The sequence below is a fragment of the Cibotium barometz genome, chromosome 21 (genome assembly GCF_041138505.1).
Source record: "Cibotium barometz isolate CiBa-2024 chromosome 21, ASM4113850v1, whole genome shotgun sequence".
Lineage (NCBI taxonomy): Eukaryota > Viridiplantae > Streptophyta > Polypodiopsida > Cyatheales > Cibotiaceae > Cibotium > Cibotium barometz.
The window spans coordinates 33697303-33714740 of NC_141066.1; the positions used below are offsets into that span (position 1 = coordinate 33697303).

General features: G+C 46.0%; 1 protein-coding gene across 1 annotated transcript in view; it reads left to right on the forward strand.

Moving 5' to 3' along the window:
- Positions 1 to 901: 901 nt before the first annotated feature.
- The window catches only part of LOC147627109 (serine/threonine-protein kinase STY13-like), a 42539-nt gene continuing 26002 nt past the window's right edge, over positions 902 to 17438 (forward strand). The window contains exon 1 of the mRNA XM_086815686.1: positions 902 to 2575. Coding sequence (XP_086671812.1) covers positions 1743 to 2575 — 833 coding nt within the window. The 5' untranslated portion in view covers positions 902 to 1742. The remainder of the gene's footprint in view (positions 2576 to 17438) is intronic.

Consider the following 17438-nt stretch of genomic DNA (forward strand, 5'->3'; position numbering starts at 1 on the left):
CACACACACACACACACACACTCTTTTCGAAACCCCTCCACTTGTGACTCCATGTGTTTCACTCTTCACTTTTCAAAACCACTCTTCAATTGTGACTCCATGTGTTTCACTCTTCACCATGTGTTTCACTCTTCACTTTTCAAAACCACTCTTCAATTGTGACTCCATGTGTTTCAATCCAAATCGACCACTCTACACTTGTGTGCACGATGTTATCTATTGTCTATTACTTCTACAGAAGGCTCGCATCACAAACATCCACCGATCAACCTCACCCATCCATCTAGCAGAAGGCGGTTCACGGAAGGAGCTCCCACTTTTCGATTTCACAAGATCATGGGCAAGTGAACTTGGGCCCGCATGAATTCTTGAGTCATGGCTTCCTTTCCAAAATTTTGCCCAACGTCATGAAGGTGGATACATAATCATTGGGCCTAGATGAGTTTTGAACTCGGCACCTCTATCAATAAGGGCACATCTCTTAACCAAAAGGCCCACATCATCTGGTTGTCATATTTAATATATAAAAAACATAGACATCCACCCCTACAAAAAGGCTTGTGGCCATGTACACATGCTCGGTGAAAAAGACAGTGGACATCCATGCATTGGGCATCACCTGTCTGCGGATGTTTCTGAAGCCACCCTAAAATACATGTCTTTAAGGAATTACTGGTCACGTGACTCCTGTTAAACTATCACTTGTTTTTTTATATGTGGCATGAAAGTGTTGTAATGCAGGAGAAGGTATTGAAAAAAATGCCAGTTTAAGCTTAGCTTGGCTATGGAGGACGAGGATCGAACCGTGGTTTTGTTTGCATTCGTGAAGTTCTCACTTAACCAAGCCAGAATAACTCCCACCATGGTGTAAAAGGGGAAGTTCTCATGGGCTGGGTGGTCCAAGAAGACGACCCCATGATTAGGTGTGCAAATGGGACCACTGTGCACATTTTTCGCCCCCTTGGAGACTCGGAGTCTTTGGAGTATCTAGTGCGCTGGGTCGCCGGGCTGCGTGAACCTTCTTTCTTATTCTCAGGAGGTCATCATCTCCTTCCTCTGGCTCTGTTCTGCTTCTCCCTAACCCGATCCGCTCATTCCCCCACCTTCCCACCTCGTTTCTCCCTGCCCGTGATCATGCCTTATCCTTTCCATCATCCTCTTGCCTGGCAGATCCCCTCTTAGTCCTCGAGCTCCTGCTGCCGCCGCCGCCGCTGCCTCCATTGCCATAACTGGAGATTCTCGAGAGCAGGTAATTCTGACGAAACTCTTCAGATACTGGCACACAGAAGAAATTACTAGGGTCATCCGAGGGTTTCTTTGAAGCCACTTCACCTGACGATGACAGCCTGCATACGATCTTAGGGTTTTTCTTTTAGAGAAAGAGCTTATGTGATTAGAAGCAGCTTAGCCAAATCGCAGATGTGCGGCCAAAACACAGAGTGCAGCCAAAACGCAGTGTACGGCCAAGCCTTTTCCTCCTCGTGACTGCGTGTATAAATTCTTAGGGTTTCGCTCTGTCATAGAGTCTAGCGTGCTGCAGGGAGAGGAGAGAGAGTCTGGCTAAAGCAGTAATATTTTCCTGAGTGTCATCTTGGGGTTTATTATTTACACAGTGTGGGTTTAGCTTGCTTCTCCTTGACCGCAAGAGGGGAAGTTCCAACAGCTCAGTCAAGTCTCAGAATATCACAGCACAGTAGTTGGTAAAAAAAATCACAGGGACTCGCTAGCCACAGCATGCGAGCATGGCAGGCCATGATGGAGCTTTCCAGATTTTCACCGAGAGTGACTACCACAGGCTCGGGGAAGCCTCGGACATGTCAGTTGATAGCCAACAGACCAGCAACGGAGGTTCAATGTACAGCAGCGTTGGATCAAACAACAACTCCAGAACAACAATTCTCATGCACCCCGATTTGAAAACTAAAACGAGGACCTTTCCAGGCCACAGTGTTGTGCACAAAAGCAGCGTGACTCACTCTCTTGGGGAGGATGCCCTTTCAACAGCTCTCTTAGATGTACGATATCCTACAGAGGGGCTTGAAGGTTATGATGATTGGACTATTGATTTGCGCAGGCTGAGTATGGGCCCAGCATTTGCCCAGGGAGCTTTTGGCAGGCTCTACAGAGGTATTTATAATGGCGAGGATGTTGCCGTGAAGATACTGGAGAGGCCTGAGAACAATCTTGAGAGAGCACATGCAATGGAGCAACAATTTGCACAGGAGGTGATTATGCTTGCAACACTCAAGCATGAGAACGTGGTGCGATTTCTAGGGGCCTGCCGAAAGCCGATGGTCTGGTGTATTGTCACTGAGTATGCAAAGGGTGGCTCTCTGAGAATGTCACTTTCCAAGAAACGAGCCGTGCCACTGAGACTTGCGGTGAGGCATGCACTAGATGTAGCTCGAGGAATGGAATATCTACACAGTTTTGGGGTCATACATCGGGATCTTAAATCAGATAACTTGTTGATTGCCGACAAGTCCATCAAGATTGCAGATTTTGGAGTTGCAAGAATTGAGGTGCAGACCGAAGGGATGACCCCTGAGACAGGAACATATCGCTGGATGGCACCGTAAGTCCTTTTTTTTTCTCATCTTTTTGCTAACAACATTGACATTTTGTAATGAAAAGTCGCTATGACAGCATATTATCCAGGTTATTGCAACTTACAGCTCTTTTGCCTCACCTTGTTTTCTTTCTTGTAGCAACATGTCTTGCATTTTTAGCAATGCAGGTGCTCAAGGAACTCTGCACATAATTTTCCCTTTGGATCTGAACTGCAGTTGCTCTGTGGTACTAATGAGAAATCAAAATATTTTTTCTTTCAACCCTTGAATCCATATACAGCTGTTGCTTTTGGGTAACCAATCCACAGAGAGGGTGTGATCACAGCTTTTTCATCTATTTAAGAGCCACATCTAGCTTGCTTTGTGCATCCCTTTGCTATTTGCATTCAACTTTTCTATGATAATTTTTCTAAAAGATAAAGAGTACGGATGGAGTTGGATAGTATAGGTGCTCTTTTTGTTGTTGTGGAATCCCAAATCTAATAGTTCTAGCACATTAGCTACAGATAGAAAAAGGAATTTAAGCAGTCAATTTAGCTATTGAGAAAATTGAGGAAAAGTGTCAAGAAAGCTAAGGAGGGGTTGGCTGGCAGCAGTACATTAGAACACCCACGAATGTCGGTGGGGATGTGAGGATTGAGGACGCTAGCTAGACAAAATCAAAAGCAATATGCTATGCATACAGGGTTATTTGACAAGGTTGCCATAGTTTGGATTTTTGGCTTTAAGTAGCAAAAGGTGTTATAACAGCAAAACAGACTAAAATCTGCACATCATGTAAAGCTTTGTTGCCCATCACCTCCGGAGAGTGATAGAATCTCAGTTCGCTGGTTTTATAAAGCATGTTTTTTTGGACTAACCTTATACAAACCTGCATCTACTCTTGGGCACTGATGACGTGAGTAGGGATGTCATAGCTTATAGTCCACGCTATGCATGATAGAGTTGATGAACTACACTCCATGTTTTGACAGACATCGGAGTTAATGGTTGCACTTTTGAGTTGAAGTCTTTTTTAAAGTTTAGCTTGATGTTTAGTTCTAGCTCTTAGTGCTTTAGGTCTAGAGTTTACAGTTCTCTGTTTTGCTATTTTGTTTTTTGTTTTTTTGGTTTGTTTGTTTTGTTTTTTTTGGTTAATGTCTTAATTAAAAGCCTTTCGTTTGATATTATCTTTTAATTTCCTCTCGAATGCTGAAATATATGAGTCGTGGACATATATATATGGCCGACATCGTGCAAAACAGGCCGACGAGCATATACATAGATGGGGTCAGTCCTTGTCTAGAACTTCAAGATTCACAAGTATTCATAGAGAACATGTGTGCTCGAGTACCCCCTGTTGGTCATGTCCACTCCTGGCTAGTTCAGGTGTGAACCCAGCTTACTCACGGGCATTTTTTCCCTATGACTGGACATAAGTTTTTTCCCCGTGTGAACACACTTATGTGTGTTGGGCACTTTGCCCTAGGCCTTTTAGTACTCACTTGTACTTTCATTTCATTATCATTATTGAGTACATCTTTTCCAGCACTCACGTTTCTCTGTGCTTGAGGTTGTGTGTGTGTGTGTGCAGGCTAGCTTCCCTCCTACCCAACATTGGTATTAGAGCTTGGCTAGGGTTAGCATTAGGGTTTGCCCCCTGTTGCCCGTCAGAGCTTGAGCCTATTGCACACATGGAATTAGGGTTTTGCTGCATTAGGATTAGGGTTAGGGTTTTGCCTTCAGCCGCCCTGCAGCCACCCTGCCGCCGCCCTCAGGTGCCTCTGCACGCTCCCGCTACGCTGTCTGTACGCCGTACTGTACGGCTCTGTCGCCGTCGTCGTTGCCCTTGTGCGCCGTCACTGTCGACCTGCGTCGCCCCTGCTGTCGCCCCTGTGCGCCATCGCACCCGGCCGTCTAGATCTGATTCGCGGCGCCTGTGCTGCTTCAGATCTGGCGCCGCCCGTCCACTGCGCCTCAGATCTGGGCGCCTAGCGCCAGCTGCGATAGTACTTGTCTGCGCCCGTACCTGCCTCGACGCCATCGCCGCCCTCAGCCGCCTGTGCGCCGCCGCCCACGCCTACTGCCCTGAGCGTCTGTGCCGTCGCCCACCGCCGTATGTCCGTACCTGCGCCTATACCGGACGGTTGTACCTGCAAAACTGTGTCTACTTTGTAGTGCCCAAATCAACTTCAAATTCCAGATCTGCAATGTTTGACCTGAAATTGCACACATTGCTGGTTCAAATTTGGGGCTTTTTACAATTGAGCCTGCAATTGCAACATTGGCACACATTAGCATTGATTTCAGCAGATTTGGTGCATAATTGCACTAGAGATTTGGGGATTTTGCAGAAATTGGCACTATTTGCAAGCAATTTTGGGTATTGCAGGCACATTTGGTTGGCATTGGAGCATTTCCCCCAAATTTTTGGGTATTACAGGCACATTTGGTTGGCATTGGAGCATTTCCCTCAAATTTTTGGGTATTTCAGGCACATTTGGTTGGCATTGGAGCATTTCCTCCAAATTTTTGGGTATTACAGACACATTTGGTTGGCATTGGGGCATTTCCCCCAATTTTTGGACGTTGCAGCACTTGGTATAGGTGACAATCGCATTAGGAGATTTACAGGTGCAGATCCGGTTGAGATGTGGTCTAATTGGTTGCCTAAGAATTAGGGCTTTTCTGCATTGAGCCCATTTTTGAGCATTCGACCAATTTACATTTGATCTGCCAGGATTTGAGCACTTGCAGCCCTTATAGATGTCAGTTGATTGTGTTTTTCACGGCACATGTATACATTTGTGGTTTGCTGCAGTATATGTATGCCATTGTGGACACTTTGACAGATTTGCATCATCGTGCAGTACACTTGCAGATTTGGGACATGCATATGACAGTTCCCTTTTAGTCCATTGGTTATCTTGCTATTTATCTCCCGCATTCTTACGGTTTTGCTGGACATTGCATACTCGTGGTGGTGACTTGTGACAGATTTGCTGTCCTATCATGGCCAACAGTAATAATGACCTCTTTGGAATGCTATCTCAAGAGGACAAGCTCAATGGGGACAGCTACCCTATGTGGGCTTATATGATGCGTCATGTTTTGGTTGCCAAAAATGTATGGTTGTATGTGGATGGCACTGAGGAGCGTCCTTTTGCGCTTGCTCCAGCGGAAGGTGAAGTGATTCCCACTCATCCTCCTGCAGGTCCACCTCCTCGTCTTCCTCCTACTCAACAACAACGTACTTGGGATGCTAGGGATGCTCAGGCCCATGCATTGATTGCTCTCTCGTGCCGCAGGCATATCATTCCGCACATTCGATCTTGCACCAGTGCAAAGGGTGCTTGGGATACCTTGGCGGCATTGTATTCAGGTCGCAATGAGGCTCGTGCAGCTTACCTTCGGGGCAAGCCTGAGACTGACCGCATACGTGAAGGTGACTCTATCGATCAGTACCTTACGCATGTGAAGGACCTACGAGAGCAACTCATTAACATTGATGAGGGTTTGACAGATAGCTATCTTGTTCAGACAGTTTTGCGCAACTTGCCCGACTCTTATCAGACATTTGGCACCACATTGCGGTTGTTGGCTGGCAATGCACCTAATGCGGTCACTTTTGACAACCTTGTGACTCTCTTGCTCAGTGAAGAGCAATCTCGTTCCAACAGGAACAACATGATGTCTGTTGAGTCAGCAATGGCTTCTCCTTTTCGTGGGAATAGATCTGGGCCTAAACCTAGCCCATCGAATCCTCCCGAGACAGAGGACAAGCGTGAAAAGAAAAAGCGCTGTAACTATTGCAGGAAAATAGGGTACACCATAGAGGAATGCAGGAAGCGTATTGAGAGTGAAAAAAAGAAGAAGCTGGCATCTTCTTCCACAGGTGCAGATCAGGCCAATTTGGCTACACATGTGTCAGCCTTGACACTTACATCTTCATTGCCTGCAGAGATGTCTTTTGATGCCATTGCTTTTGATGACTATGCTCTATAGTTTGTACTCCATGGTATGCATTGTCTGGCAGATGCATTTCAGGGGAGGATTCTACTTGCCCACATGCAGTTGGTGATGCCTCACGGTCACTTATGCTTGTTGACCCTTATGCTGGTCTATGCTAGACGCTTTCTCTTATGTGATGTCTACTGGAGATGCCTTTTATGCTGTTTTCCCTTGCAGCGGGATTGTTTCTACAGTGTTGACATTGTCATGTGATGTTTACTGGGAGTGCCTTTTACTCACTTGGCCAGTGTTGGCTTGCTCTCATGGTTTTGACATGTCACAAGTATATTATTCACTATGGGATTATGCATCTTTACATTTGCCATACATGCCACTGATCATGGCATCGCTGAGAGTTTACCTATCCTCTCATAGCATTGGTTGATGCCCGCCTCGAGCCCCCATTTTTTCTCCCCATTTTCAGCGTTTTTCCTCATTGGATCCTCCCCATTTTCAGCTTTTCCCATTGCTGATTTTTCTCATTGGATCCTCCATTGATGAGTTTCACTTTTGCAGCTTACATTGCATGTCTCACAGGCATGGCTTCTGGATCCTATTGCCTTTACACATGCGTATATCTGCCACCTCTTCTTATGCTTATCACTGTTGCAGTTACAGAGCATTGATATGGATTACATGCAATTCAGCTTGGCATTTGGTACTTGCCTTCAGGGGAGTATTATGCGATGCCTCTTGGATTGATGCAGTTGATGTCCACATGATCTTTGCCATGCATTTCTAGTGATGCATTTTTGTACTACTGCGCTCTAGCATTAGCGCTATGACATTGAGGATTCTCCTTTTCCCCGTCATATAGTGCTTGCTTTTTCCATTGGCACTGCAGTTCACTCTTACTGTGGAGCGCAACATTCACAGCTTTATCACCCTGCTGCGACCCGTTCACACCATTCACTTGAGGGGGGTTTGTTGGTCATGTCCACTCCCGGCTAGTTCAGGTGTGAACCCAGCTTACTCACGGGCATTTTTTCCTTGTGCAGTGTGACTGGACACAGGTTTTTTTCCCGTGTGAACACACTTATGTGTGTTGGGCACTTTGCCCTAGGCCTTTTAGTGCTCACTTGTACTTTCATTTCATTATCATTATTGAGTACATCTTTTCCAGCACTCTCACGTTTCTATGTGCTTGAGGTTGTGTGTGTGTGTGTGTGTGTGCAGGCTAGCTTCCCTCCTACCCAACACCCCCAAGGTTCTTGGAGCATACAATCAGCCTCAAGCACTCCGTGCTTCAGTCCAAGGTAGCATAGAAGACCCTCTCGTCTTTAGCCATTGAGTGGCTTCATTGAGTCTTCTACAATGCTATTGTTTTAGCATATGGTTCGGCCTACGTTCGGTCTTCCTTGTCCTTGCCTTTGACAGTCCGCAGTCATCATTCTCATCATTGTACAAATACTTGCTTGCAGGGAGACCCTTCATTGGGTAATTGGGACCCAATTTGGTGTCGACTCTCATCTCTTCTCTCTCTACTTTGCTCTCTTAAAGTAAAGTGGATTGCATAAACTCACAGGTTTAAATAAGGCTTTGTTGTGCGTTACGACGGTCAACCTATTGCATGCTACAAGATATTTCTTATGGTGTATCCTTGTTAAGTAAGTTTATGCACTGCCCAAGGACAAAGCATCGGCAAGCTGTGAAGCGAGTGTTTAGATACCTCCAAGGCACTCAATCTTATAGGATTTTCTATGCCAGGGAGTCTGATTTTCAGCTTTGTGCTTACGATGATTCAGATTGGGTTGGAGACTTTGATACTAGATAGTCCACCGGTGGATTTTGTTTCTTGCTAGGCAATTCTTCCATATCTTGGCTTAGCAAAAAACAACCTATTGTGGCTACTTCTACATGTGGAGCTGAGTACAGGGTAGTCTTCACAGCCACGGTTGAGTGCATATGGTTGAGGAGATTGCTTATTGACTTGTGTGCTAGCACATAAGAGGCTCATTATCATTATGTACGGGAGAGGCTTCATGATGCAGGGGATGTCAGTCTCATCTATTGTCCATCACAAGACAACGTGGCAGATATCTTCACCAAGGCGCTTCCTCGAGAGAAGTTCAAAGTTTTCCGAAAAGCTTTGGGCTTGATTCCATTTGGAGATTGATCTACTCTGTACATGTACATTTCCACTACAGGAGGGGGGATTTGTAAGAGTTATACACATTATGTAGTGGACATGTATGTAGGTGCTAGGCAGTAGGCACATATTTTGGTTGTGAGATTTTTTATACCTTAGTGTCCATGTTTACTTTATGGTGACACATGGCACCAGCGATCCTCACCCTTGTAGAGTCGGGCTAGGTGGATAGGCGGATAGCCAACACTCAACGAGTATTCCAGACTGCGTGCTCCAGAGCCCTCCATCTCTGCCTGGATTGAAGAGATTTGGACCTCCCACAGCTTTGCTCTTGGGAAGGCAGTGATCTATCTAGATGCTTCATTGCTAGAGATTAGCTCCTTCCTTCAGACCTTTGCCCAAGAGAGACTTAGGGCATTTAGAGAGTAGGAGAGGAGCCTTCAATACAGCCTACCCTATCTTCAGGGGCTTCAGGAGCAGGCCGGAGAGTGTCCCTAGGTCCACACACAGATGGAGGCAGCCTCTACTTTGTTGGAGAACTTGGAGGAGCAACGGATTAAGTACAAATACCACGCAGTCCTTCTGGACCCAGGCAGGGGACAGGGTCTCCCGTGAGTATTTTACTGCCTCAAAACCCCACTTTTGGCATGAGGGGATTCAAGTTCTTTGTCGACCGGCCACATCTATTGCATCAGAGCCTTTATCCTAGATAACATCTTCACCTTTTGGGAGGCGACAACCACAACTAGACCTAGGGGAGAGGACATGGCCGTATTGCTTCTTGACTTTGAGAAGGCATATGACATAATTGATTGGGCCTTTTTGGTGGGCACTATGCTCAGAGTTGGATTCTTGCCTGCTTGGATTTGAGTAGTTGCGGCCCTCTACATGGGAGCCCATATAGTGAGGCCCTTTTCCAAGGTTGTCAAATCCCCAAGGTTTCCTCATAGAACAATCCTGAGCAAGACCCGAAACCTTCAAAACAAAGCCATAAACCGTGAAGGGGGGGTGCAGGCCTGACTCACCACCCAACCATGACAGCCGTGGGCAAAGCCCACAAGACCTGGCTATCCCCACCGAGCCACGAGCTGAGCTAACTAGCTAGACGTACTGACCAGTCTCTACTCCATGACGTCCCATACCGCCACGGTGCTACCCTCCCGGGCCTCGAGATTGCTGTCGGCCTCGGCTACATGAAGCAGGTGCACGTCTGCACTAGATCCAAGCTCCTGACCGTAGAGCTCTCGCATAACCTCGCGAGACTCTGACCAACTGACTGACCTGGGCCACCCTATTTGTTCATCGCTAGCCCATCTCGCCAATCTTCTTGCCTAGCTCCAAGCTACCCCAAGCTTCGAAGCTAGTCTTGTGTGCGTGCTGCACACGTTAGATACACTCTGTGCACATGACAAAGGTGGACGAGGAGAGCGCTTTGCCATCTCCTGCTCGGTGTGCCAAGGCTGCCCGTTTGCACCATTCCTCTTCCTTTTCGTGGTTGAGGCCGTGAGCACAAGATACATGCCTATGAGCACAAGATACATGCCTCCAAGTGTTGCACTTTCCCATTTGCACGATGGAGGAGTTGCTGGATGCAAAGTTTAGAGATGACATTGCCGCCTACCTCACGGGGTCAGAAGGGGACCTTCGCTGCTTTACAGCTGCGGTCGAGTTCTTATGCTTGGCCTCAGTTGCGAGGATCAGCTGGCACAAGTCGTGTGGCTTCTGGGTTAATAACACTCTCAGCCCGACGGCGCCCAGTTGATGAGTTCAGATGGATCCCTCATGGCATGGCTGTGCGGTATCTTGGATGCTAGGTAGGCATTGATATCAGGAGAGGAGTAGATAGCCCTACTCCTCTTGAGCATTTAGAGGAAGCTTTTATATTGGAGCTCTGCTCATTTATCACTTGGAGGGCGAGTGATGGTAGCAAACTAAGTTCTTTTGGCTACTGGTACATCACTTCATGCTGGGCCTTCCGTTGTTCTTGCATTGAATAGGTGCTGTGTTTGATCCGGAACTTTTTTTGGTTTGGAGGAGGTCGCCCTGCGCGGGTGAAGATGGCCTGGCGTGTACTGATTCAGTCTCGGGCTTAGGGAGGCCTGGACTTGATCAATCCTGCAACCCAGAGCAGGCCCTTTTGGGCAGGCTGATCGTGTGAGGAATTCAGCCCGGGGAGGAACTCCGGAAGGATTTCTTGATCAGCCGCATTTCCTCGCGTCTTCCTACCTGTGGAGGCCCCTGGATGCTAGGGATTTGATGGATCTTTGCAGAGGTCCCCTCCGCGATATCATCATTGGTTTTGAGGACCGATTTTCAGCCAGCCTCTTCCACTCCTGTCAGCTTCTTTGCCCCTTGTCTTGGAGCCCTCATTTTTTCCCTCCCATCACGGTGCATGATGATTTGCCATAATCAAAAGATGAATACAAATACCAAACAATGTCGTCGGTGATGATTCCATCAATGTAGAGCTTTCCCAGCAACTCCCTACCTATCACCGGAGTGTAATAATCTTGAAACTGGATCCGGTCCACTCGCATCGCTGGTGTGCCCATACTAGTACTTGGATTGCATCCTCGTGGTGATGGGAATGCTGAACATGAAGAACTGGCACCGGTGGTCCCTTCCGGGCTCGTGAATTTCTGATACGTAAACATGAATGGACTGGTGAGGGGTGCAACCCATAGGCACAAACATGCACTGTGGATACCCTGAACAGCCCTAAATCAGCACGACCAGGCCCCACAAGGATTTAACCAGCTGAAAACAGGCTGACCATCAGCATGGGCAGATCAGGGGCAGCACATGGTAGCCGAACAGCAGCAAATTCAGTTGCCTGTTGATGATGTGGTGACCGCTCAGGCCGCCCAGGTGAAGTAGCCGGACAACTCACGTGGAGGATTGTAGCAAGGCACCCTTCTGATGAGGATCACAGATATATGCTCAGTTTTGCAAATGGTTGAGAGTAACCTCCTCTATGAGCAGAAAGGATGGAGAGCTTGTGTGCAATAGGAAGTTGACGATTTTGTTTGCAAGAGGACTTTAATGAGTCGTGCATGAGTTTTTCAGTTGTCCACACGAACTTTTGCCACGTGGGTGGTCATCCCTTACTCATGGGGTGCCCAGCCCCCACACTTTTAGCTGGAGGGGATGTCACGTGCACACCCGTGCCATGGCTAATCCTCAGCATGAACAGCCTAATCCCTGATTTAATCCATTAGTTAGGACAACAGCTAGGTCATCATCAGTGTCATAATCTTCATTACCATCAATAGCAGCATCATCATCAGCTTCAGCACCATCATCATCATCATCATATATAAGCATTCAGCCATAAATCAGTCCAAGCAAGTCATTCATTCATCAGTCCATCATTCTCGTGAGCATATGTAGGGCTAGAGGTCAACCCTTTGGGGCTGACTGAGGGCCTAAGCCATGTACATTCATTAAGCAACCTTCTTGTACCATATTAAATACAAGGAAACTTGATACCAACTCTCTCTCTCTTCTCTCTCCTCTATCTTGTTTAATCAACATCTTGTTCTTAATTAAGCTTAGGGCTGTGGATGTAAGCCCAATAGCGCGTGTAGTGACAGACTCAACCACGTGTCCAAGAGATAAAGATATAGAGAGAGAGGGTAGAGAGAGAAGGGAATAGGGATCTTGCACAATACACCACATGGAGCGGGGATTAGGCCCTGCCCTTTGTCAAGAATTTATTCAGGAACAATCCACGGACATGTTGGCGAGGATCAATACAATCAATGAATACAAAACAAATAGATATGCTGATGTAGGATGTCGATGTCGATGTCGATGTCGATGTCTATGTCTAGGCACGAGATCCCTGATGCCAAGCACACCACGGGGATGACCGACAAGTATCTCTCACCATGTTAGTACCACATCCAATATCCAATGAATCCAAGTTTGAGTCCCAATTCAATGTCCAAGTCCAAGTTCATATCCAAGTCTAAGTCCATATCCAAGTCCAAGTTCCAGATCCAAACCAAGTCCAAGTCTAGGTCCAAGTCCACATCCAAGTCCACGTCCAAGTCCAAATCCAAGTCCAAATCCAAGTCCAACACTCACTCATCCCACGAGTAATCTCCACAACTCTTATAGCCTTGTTGATGAAGGAAACCATGGAAAAGCTCTTTCTCGCAAGAAAACTGATATAAAACGCGTTTTAATGGTTTTCGGGCGATAAAAACCTCCAAAAAGCATTTTTAGGGTTTTGGAGCAGTTGTAGAGTTTTCGATTTTTTCTGCCCGTACAGCCCATACAGTTCCGTACGGCTGTACATATCCGTACAGTCTTACGGACCATAGTAGCAACGAAACCCGTTTCAAATTATATGAAACCGATCGAAACTTCCACGAAACGTTTCAGAATTTGAAACTCGTTTTTTATTCACCTAAAATATTCAAGGCCCAAAAACCTTACATGCCAGGTTTCATACATACGCATTTCTGAAGCGCATTTTTTCTTGTTGCTTGCTACTCGACTTGCACACGCACGTCCTTTACTGCCTGCCGATGAGTGGTCGACCATCTTGAGAAGGACGCTTCAGCCTTGGCCATAGCCTAAATACATATTTTCATGTATATTCTAAACTTATAATTTTTGCATTTTTTGTATGAAACTTTTTTTTGACATTCCTTTTTTGCTTGGTAGTGACTAGTTGACCATCTCAACAAGGACGCTTGAGCCTAGGTCATGGCCTAAATACATATTTTCATGTATATTCTATATTTAAAAATATATATATTTTTGCATTTTTTGATGAAACTTTTTTTGGACGTTTCAAATAAATATCGTACTTCTGAAGCCTTTTTGAAACCCGTTTCAAATCAGGCGTTTTTGAAACTCCTGGTAACTATGTTACGGACATATGATGCCGTGGCGTTGTAGGCGACGAAGGCGCTCTGAAATCAGTGGGCAGTGATGAAAACCATGATTTGTTCATGATCAAGTAGATAATGATGGAGAAGATGATCTCCATGCTTCAACGAAGATGGCAACACGATGAAGAGGTTCTTCTTCAACTTCATGCTCAACAGAGGCTCATGCTTGTTTTATACTTGGGGAGGAAGCCTTGCTTTTTGCCAAAAAGTGATGCTTTCGCTTTGCTTTTGCCTTTTACTTTGCTTTTCCTTTTTTTAATAGTAAAATATTACTCAAATTTAGTCAAAAGTTCTTGTTTTGCTTTTCTAGCTTTAGGGCCTTGCTTTTTGGCCTTGGAGCTGCTTTTTGAAAAAGCGGTTTTTAGCTTTTTGGTCCGGCTCAGTCTCCTCTTTCCAATGCCCTTGGCTCGTGGCGGTTAACCCTGTTTGACTTTTTTCTTTTTCTTGCTTTTTGACCAAGAATGGTGCTTTTTCTTAATCAAACCTTATGGACCTTGTCCCTATATCTTCTTCCACCTGTCTTGTTTGGTGTCCGGGCATGGGTTTCATCATGTGAAATAGAGCTAGGAGGGTCAAATAGTCAAGGTTGGATCAAAACGTACGTACGGATCCAATCCGTACCGTACATCCGTACCGTACGGATCGATCCGTACGCGTTTTTTTTTTGGGTGGTGCTTTGCTTGCCTGCGATAAACGTTTCGCCTGCGATAAACGTTTTTTTTTTGGGTTTCGCCTGCGATAGCGTCTGGACTCCATACGGTGCACATCTTCCGGTAAGGGCCTCTACAGTCGCACTCTCTCTCTCTCTCTCTCTCTCTCTCTCTTCGCTACTGTCGTCGTCACCCTTGCTCAAGCTCCCAAGGCAGCAACATAACTCTCTCTCTCTCTCTCTCTCTCTCTCTCTCTCAGAGCCTTAGCCCACCCTCTGTGGACCGTGCATAGAGCTCTCAGCCTCTCTCTCCTTCAAGTCTCTCTCTCTCTCTCTCTCTCTCTCTCAGCTGAGCTGCCCACTAAATATTATGCATTGCATGATTGCTGAATCCTGATTGAAATTGTATGGCATTGTGCATTGAATTTGTCAGAGCAATCATGCATTGACTTGTGATTCTAATTTCTCACTTTTGAATTAGTAGGTTTTTGACCTTGTTGTCTCTCTATTTCGAAAGTTTTATATGTCAATGTGGACATGGACTGAAATTTTATGTAGGTGGCTGAAATTTCTGAGATTTTATGTATTTTTACCAATGGTACGTATTTTTACGTACCTTAATTTTTTTTCCGTACCAAACAACGTACAGTACATAACGTTTGGAACCACCTTGCTTGAAATAGTTACAGTGGATCAGTATAGCAAGGCCTTCGCACATGCAACATTGGTATCATAGCATTTAGGCTCAGCCTACTAAGCATAGTCCCAAGGAAGGTGCATAGATCCAATAGAAAAATGCAACAGGGTCGCAGATGGAGTGGTCTGCAACAGGTGAAGCTTGAGGAAGCATTCCCTAAGGATATGTACTTAGAACCAGTACATCATTAAGCTTTGTGATCAGTTCCAAGGGCCTAGCAATAGGCATGATCAGTACCGGCAGGTGATAGCAAGCATGGGGATAGCAGTGGAACAGATGCCCAGTTCTTCAGCAAGACTTGGAAGTGGAGATCAGAAGTGGAAGGTGTTCAGGCATAAATATCAAAGTCAAAGTCAGAAGTAGCAGGTTGAAGTCAGTAGTCAAAGGAGGAAGGATGACAGAGTGTCCACCCCGTCATCAAGTTTAGCAGGAGGGGATGTCACGTGCATGCTTGTGCCATGGCTAATCCTCAGCATGAACGGCCTAATCCTTGATTTAATCCATTAGTTAGGATAGCAGTATGGTCATCATCAGCGTCATAATTTTCATTACCATCAATAGCATCATCATCATCAGCTTCAGCAAAATCATCATCATCATATATAAGCATTCAGCCATAAATCAGTCCATCATTCTCATAAGTCAGTAGAGTATATGTAGGGCGAGAGGTCAATCCTTTGGGGCTGAGCAAGGGCACTTTTCTCCCTTTGGGTTTTTCCCCTTGGATATCTGGTGTGAAAGAACATCACCACTTTTATTGTATTTTGATATTATGGAGTTGACTCTCCAGCTCCACACATTCCAATGTAGTCTTCTCTTTGCATTTCTCATCCTCTTCACCTTGTGCTTCACTATGCCAAACCCTAGTTCAGTTGCAGCTCCCCAGCTTGGGCCAACAGCGGTATCAGAGCCTTGCTGCACACCTTCCACTCACGCAAGCGACTGATCTGTCCGTTCGCGCGTGACTTGGCGGCTGTTTCCTTCCGGTGTCGACACTATCCCTACTGTTAATTCACTCTATCCGCCTGCAGCTTTCGTCGCCGGTTCTTGTGCCTCCTGTTTGCCGCCTTGCCTGGCGCATCAAAGTTGCTGCTGGCCGTTTTTGCTTCCGCTTCCAACTGCGCCGACACTAGTGCCCAGCGCACTGTCTCCGCCCAGCCAGGCAGCAGTCCTCGATCCATTGTGGGCGGAGCTTTGCTTGCTTTGAGGCTTACGTGGCATTCGACGGAATTTCGAAATATTTGGCTTCCTTCCATCCGGCACTTTAGCTGTTGTGCGATAGGTCGTGGTCCGTCACTTCGTTGAGAGTCTCAGGTCCGCCGTCAGTCGCTTCGTCGGCACTGTCCCTGTTTGCCGCTCCTAGTTGTTGTTGCTGATGCATTCTCTGTCTAGCTTGTTGGCGTCGTCCTCGTTGCTTGTTTGTCGTATGTCCATCACCTCTGTTGGTATCTAGTCGCTGCCCGCCTGTCTGTTCATGTGCGCACCTTCACTGCTGTGAAGCAGTTAGGCGGACATCCCAAGGCTAGGCGACGTTCTCAGCTTGCCGGCCTGCCTCTCCACCCCGCTGCAGGAACAAATCTAGTCCAAACCATACAGGTACTTGATTTTGGGTTCTATTCATGGGGCTTTTGTGAATTGCATGCTTCATTGCGGAAGTCCAGGTGCAGGCAGCAGTACAAAGCAACATTTGGTGCAGGTTCACTATAAAGTGGGGATTTTTTTGAGATTCATGCGTAATTGCATAATTCAAGGTAGACAGGACAATCTCATGCACGCAACTGCAGAATTTTTTTGCTTGATTGCAAAAATTAAAGCTGTAGGCTTTGCAAAAATCTGGGGGTTTTAGAAATTCGTGCTCAATCGCACAATTTCAACTACACGATACACATAGATTTGGGGCTTTTGTAATTTATGTGCAATTGGCACAAAATTGAGCCCAACCGGTGCATTAAAATTTGGGGCTTTTTGCATTTGTGTGTAGTTGGCACTTCATTTAGCTCTCTGGTGCACAAGAATTTGGGGCTTTCCATTCTATAGGCCTTGATTGGATGTTTATGCATCGATTGTGTAGAGATTTGCATTGCTTGTGTTGTGAGAACACTCCAAACAATTATTGCAGCTTTGTATTGAGGAGAAAAGTTTGCTCAAGAATCTGTGATTGCTTGGCATGGCACTCCGGTGCAGTGGGGTTTTGCTTGCAGGTGCTTTTTTCAGCATACTTGGTTGCAAGTGTTTGCATCTCCCTTCGTAAAGAGATTTCAGCGTTATGGTTGGGAATACAACGGATATATTTGGGATTTTGTCCCAAGATAAGCTTCTTAAACAAATTCCTCTCTGAGGTAATGTGTTTAGAAGCACCATTGTCAAAGTACCATGTGTCATGTCTTTCATTGACACTAAGAGACATATGCTCTAAGGATGCATCATAACTGAAGTAAGAAAAGTCCACTCATCTTGCACAAGATTTACTAATCATCTTTCATTGCAAGTGATGAAGAAGGATCTACAGTTATGCCGCTTTCCTTTTTCTTCTCCTTTG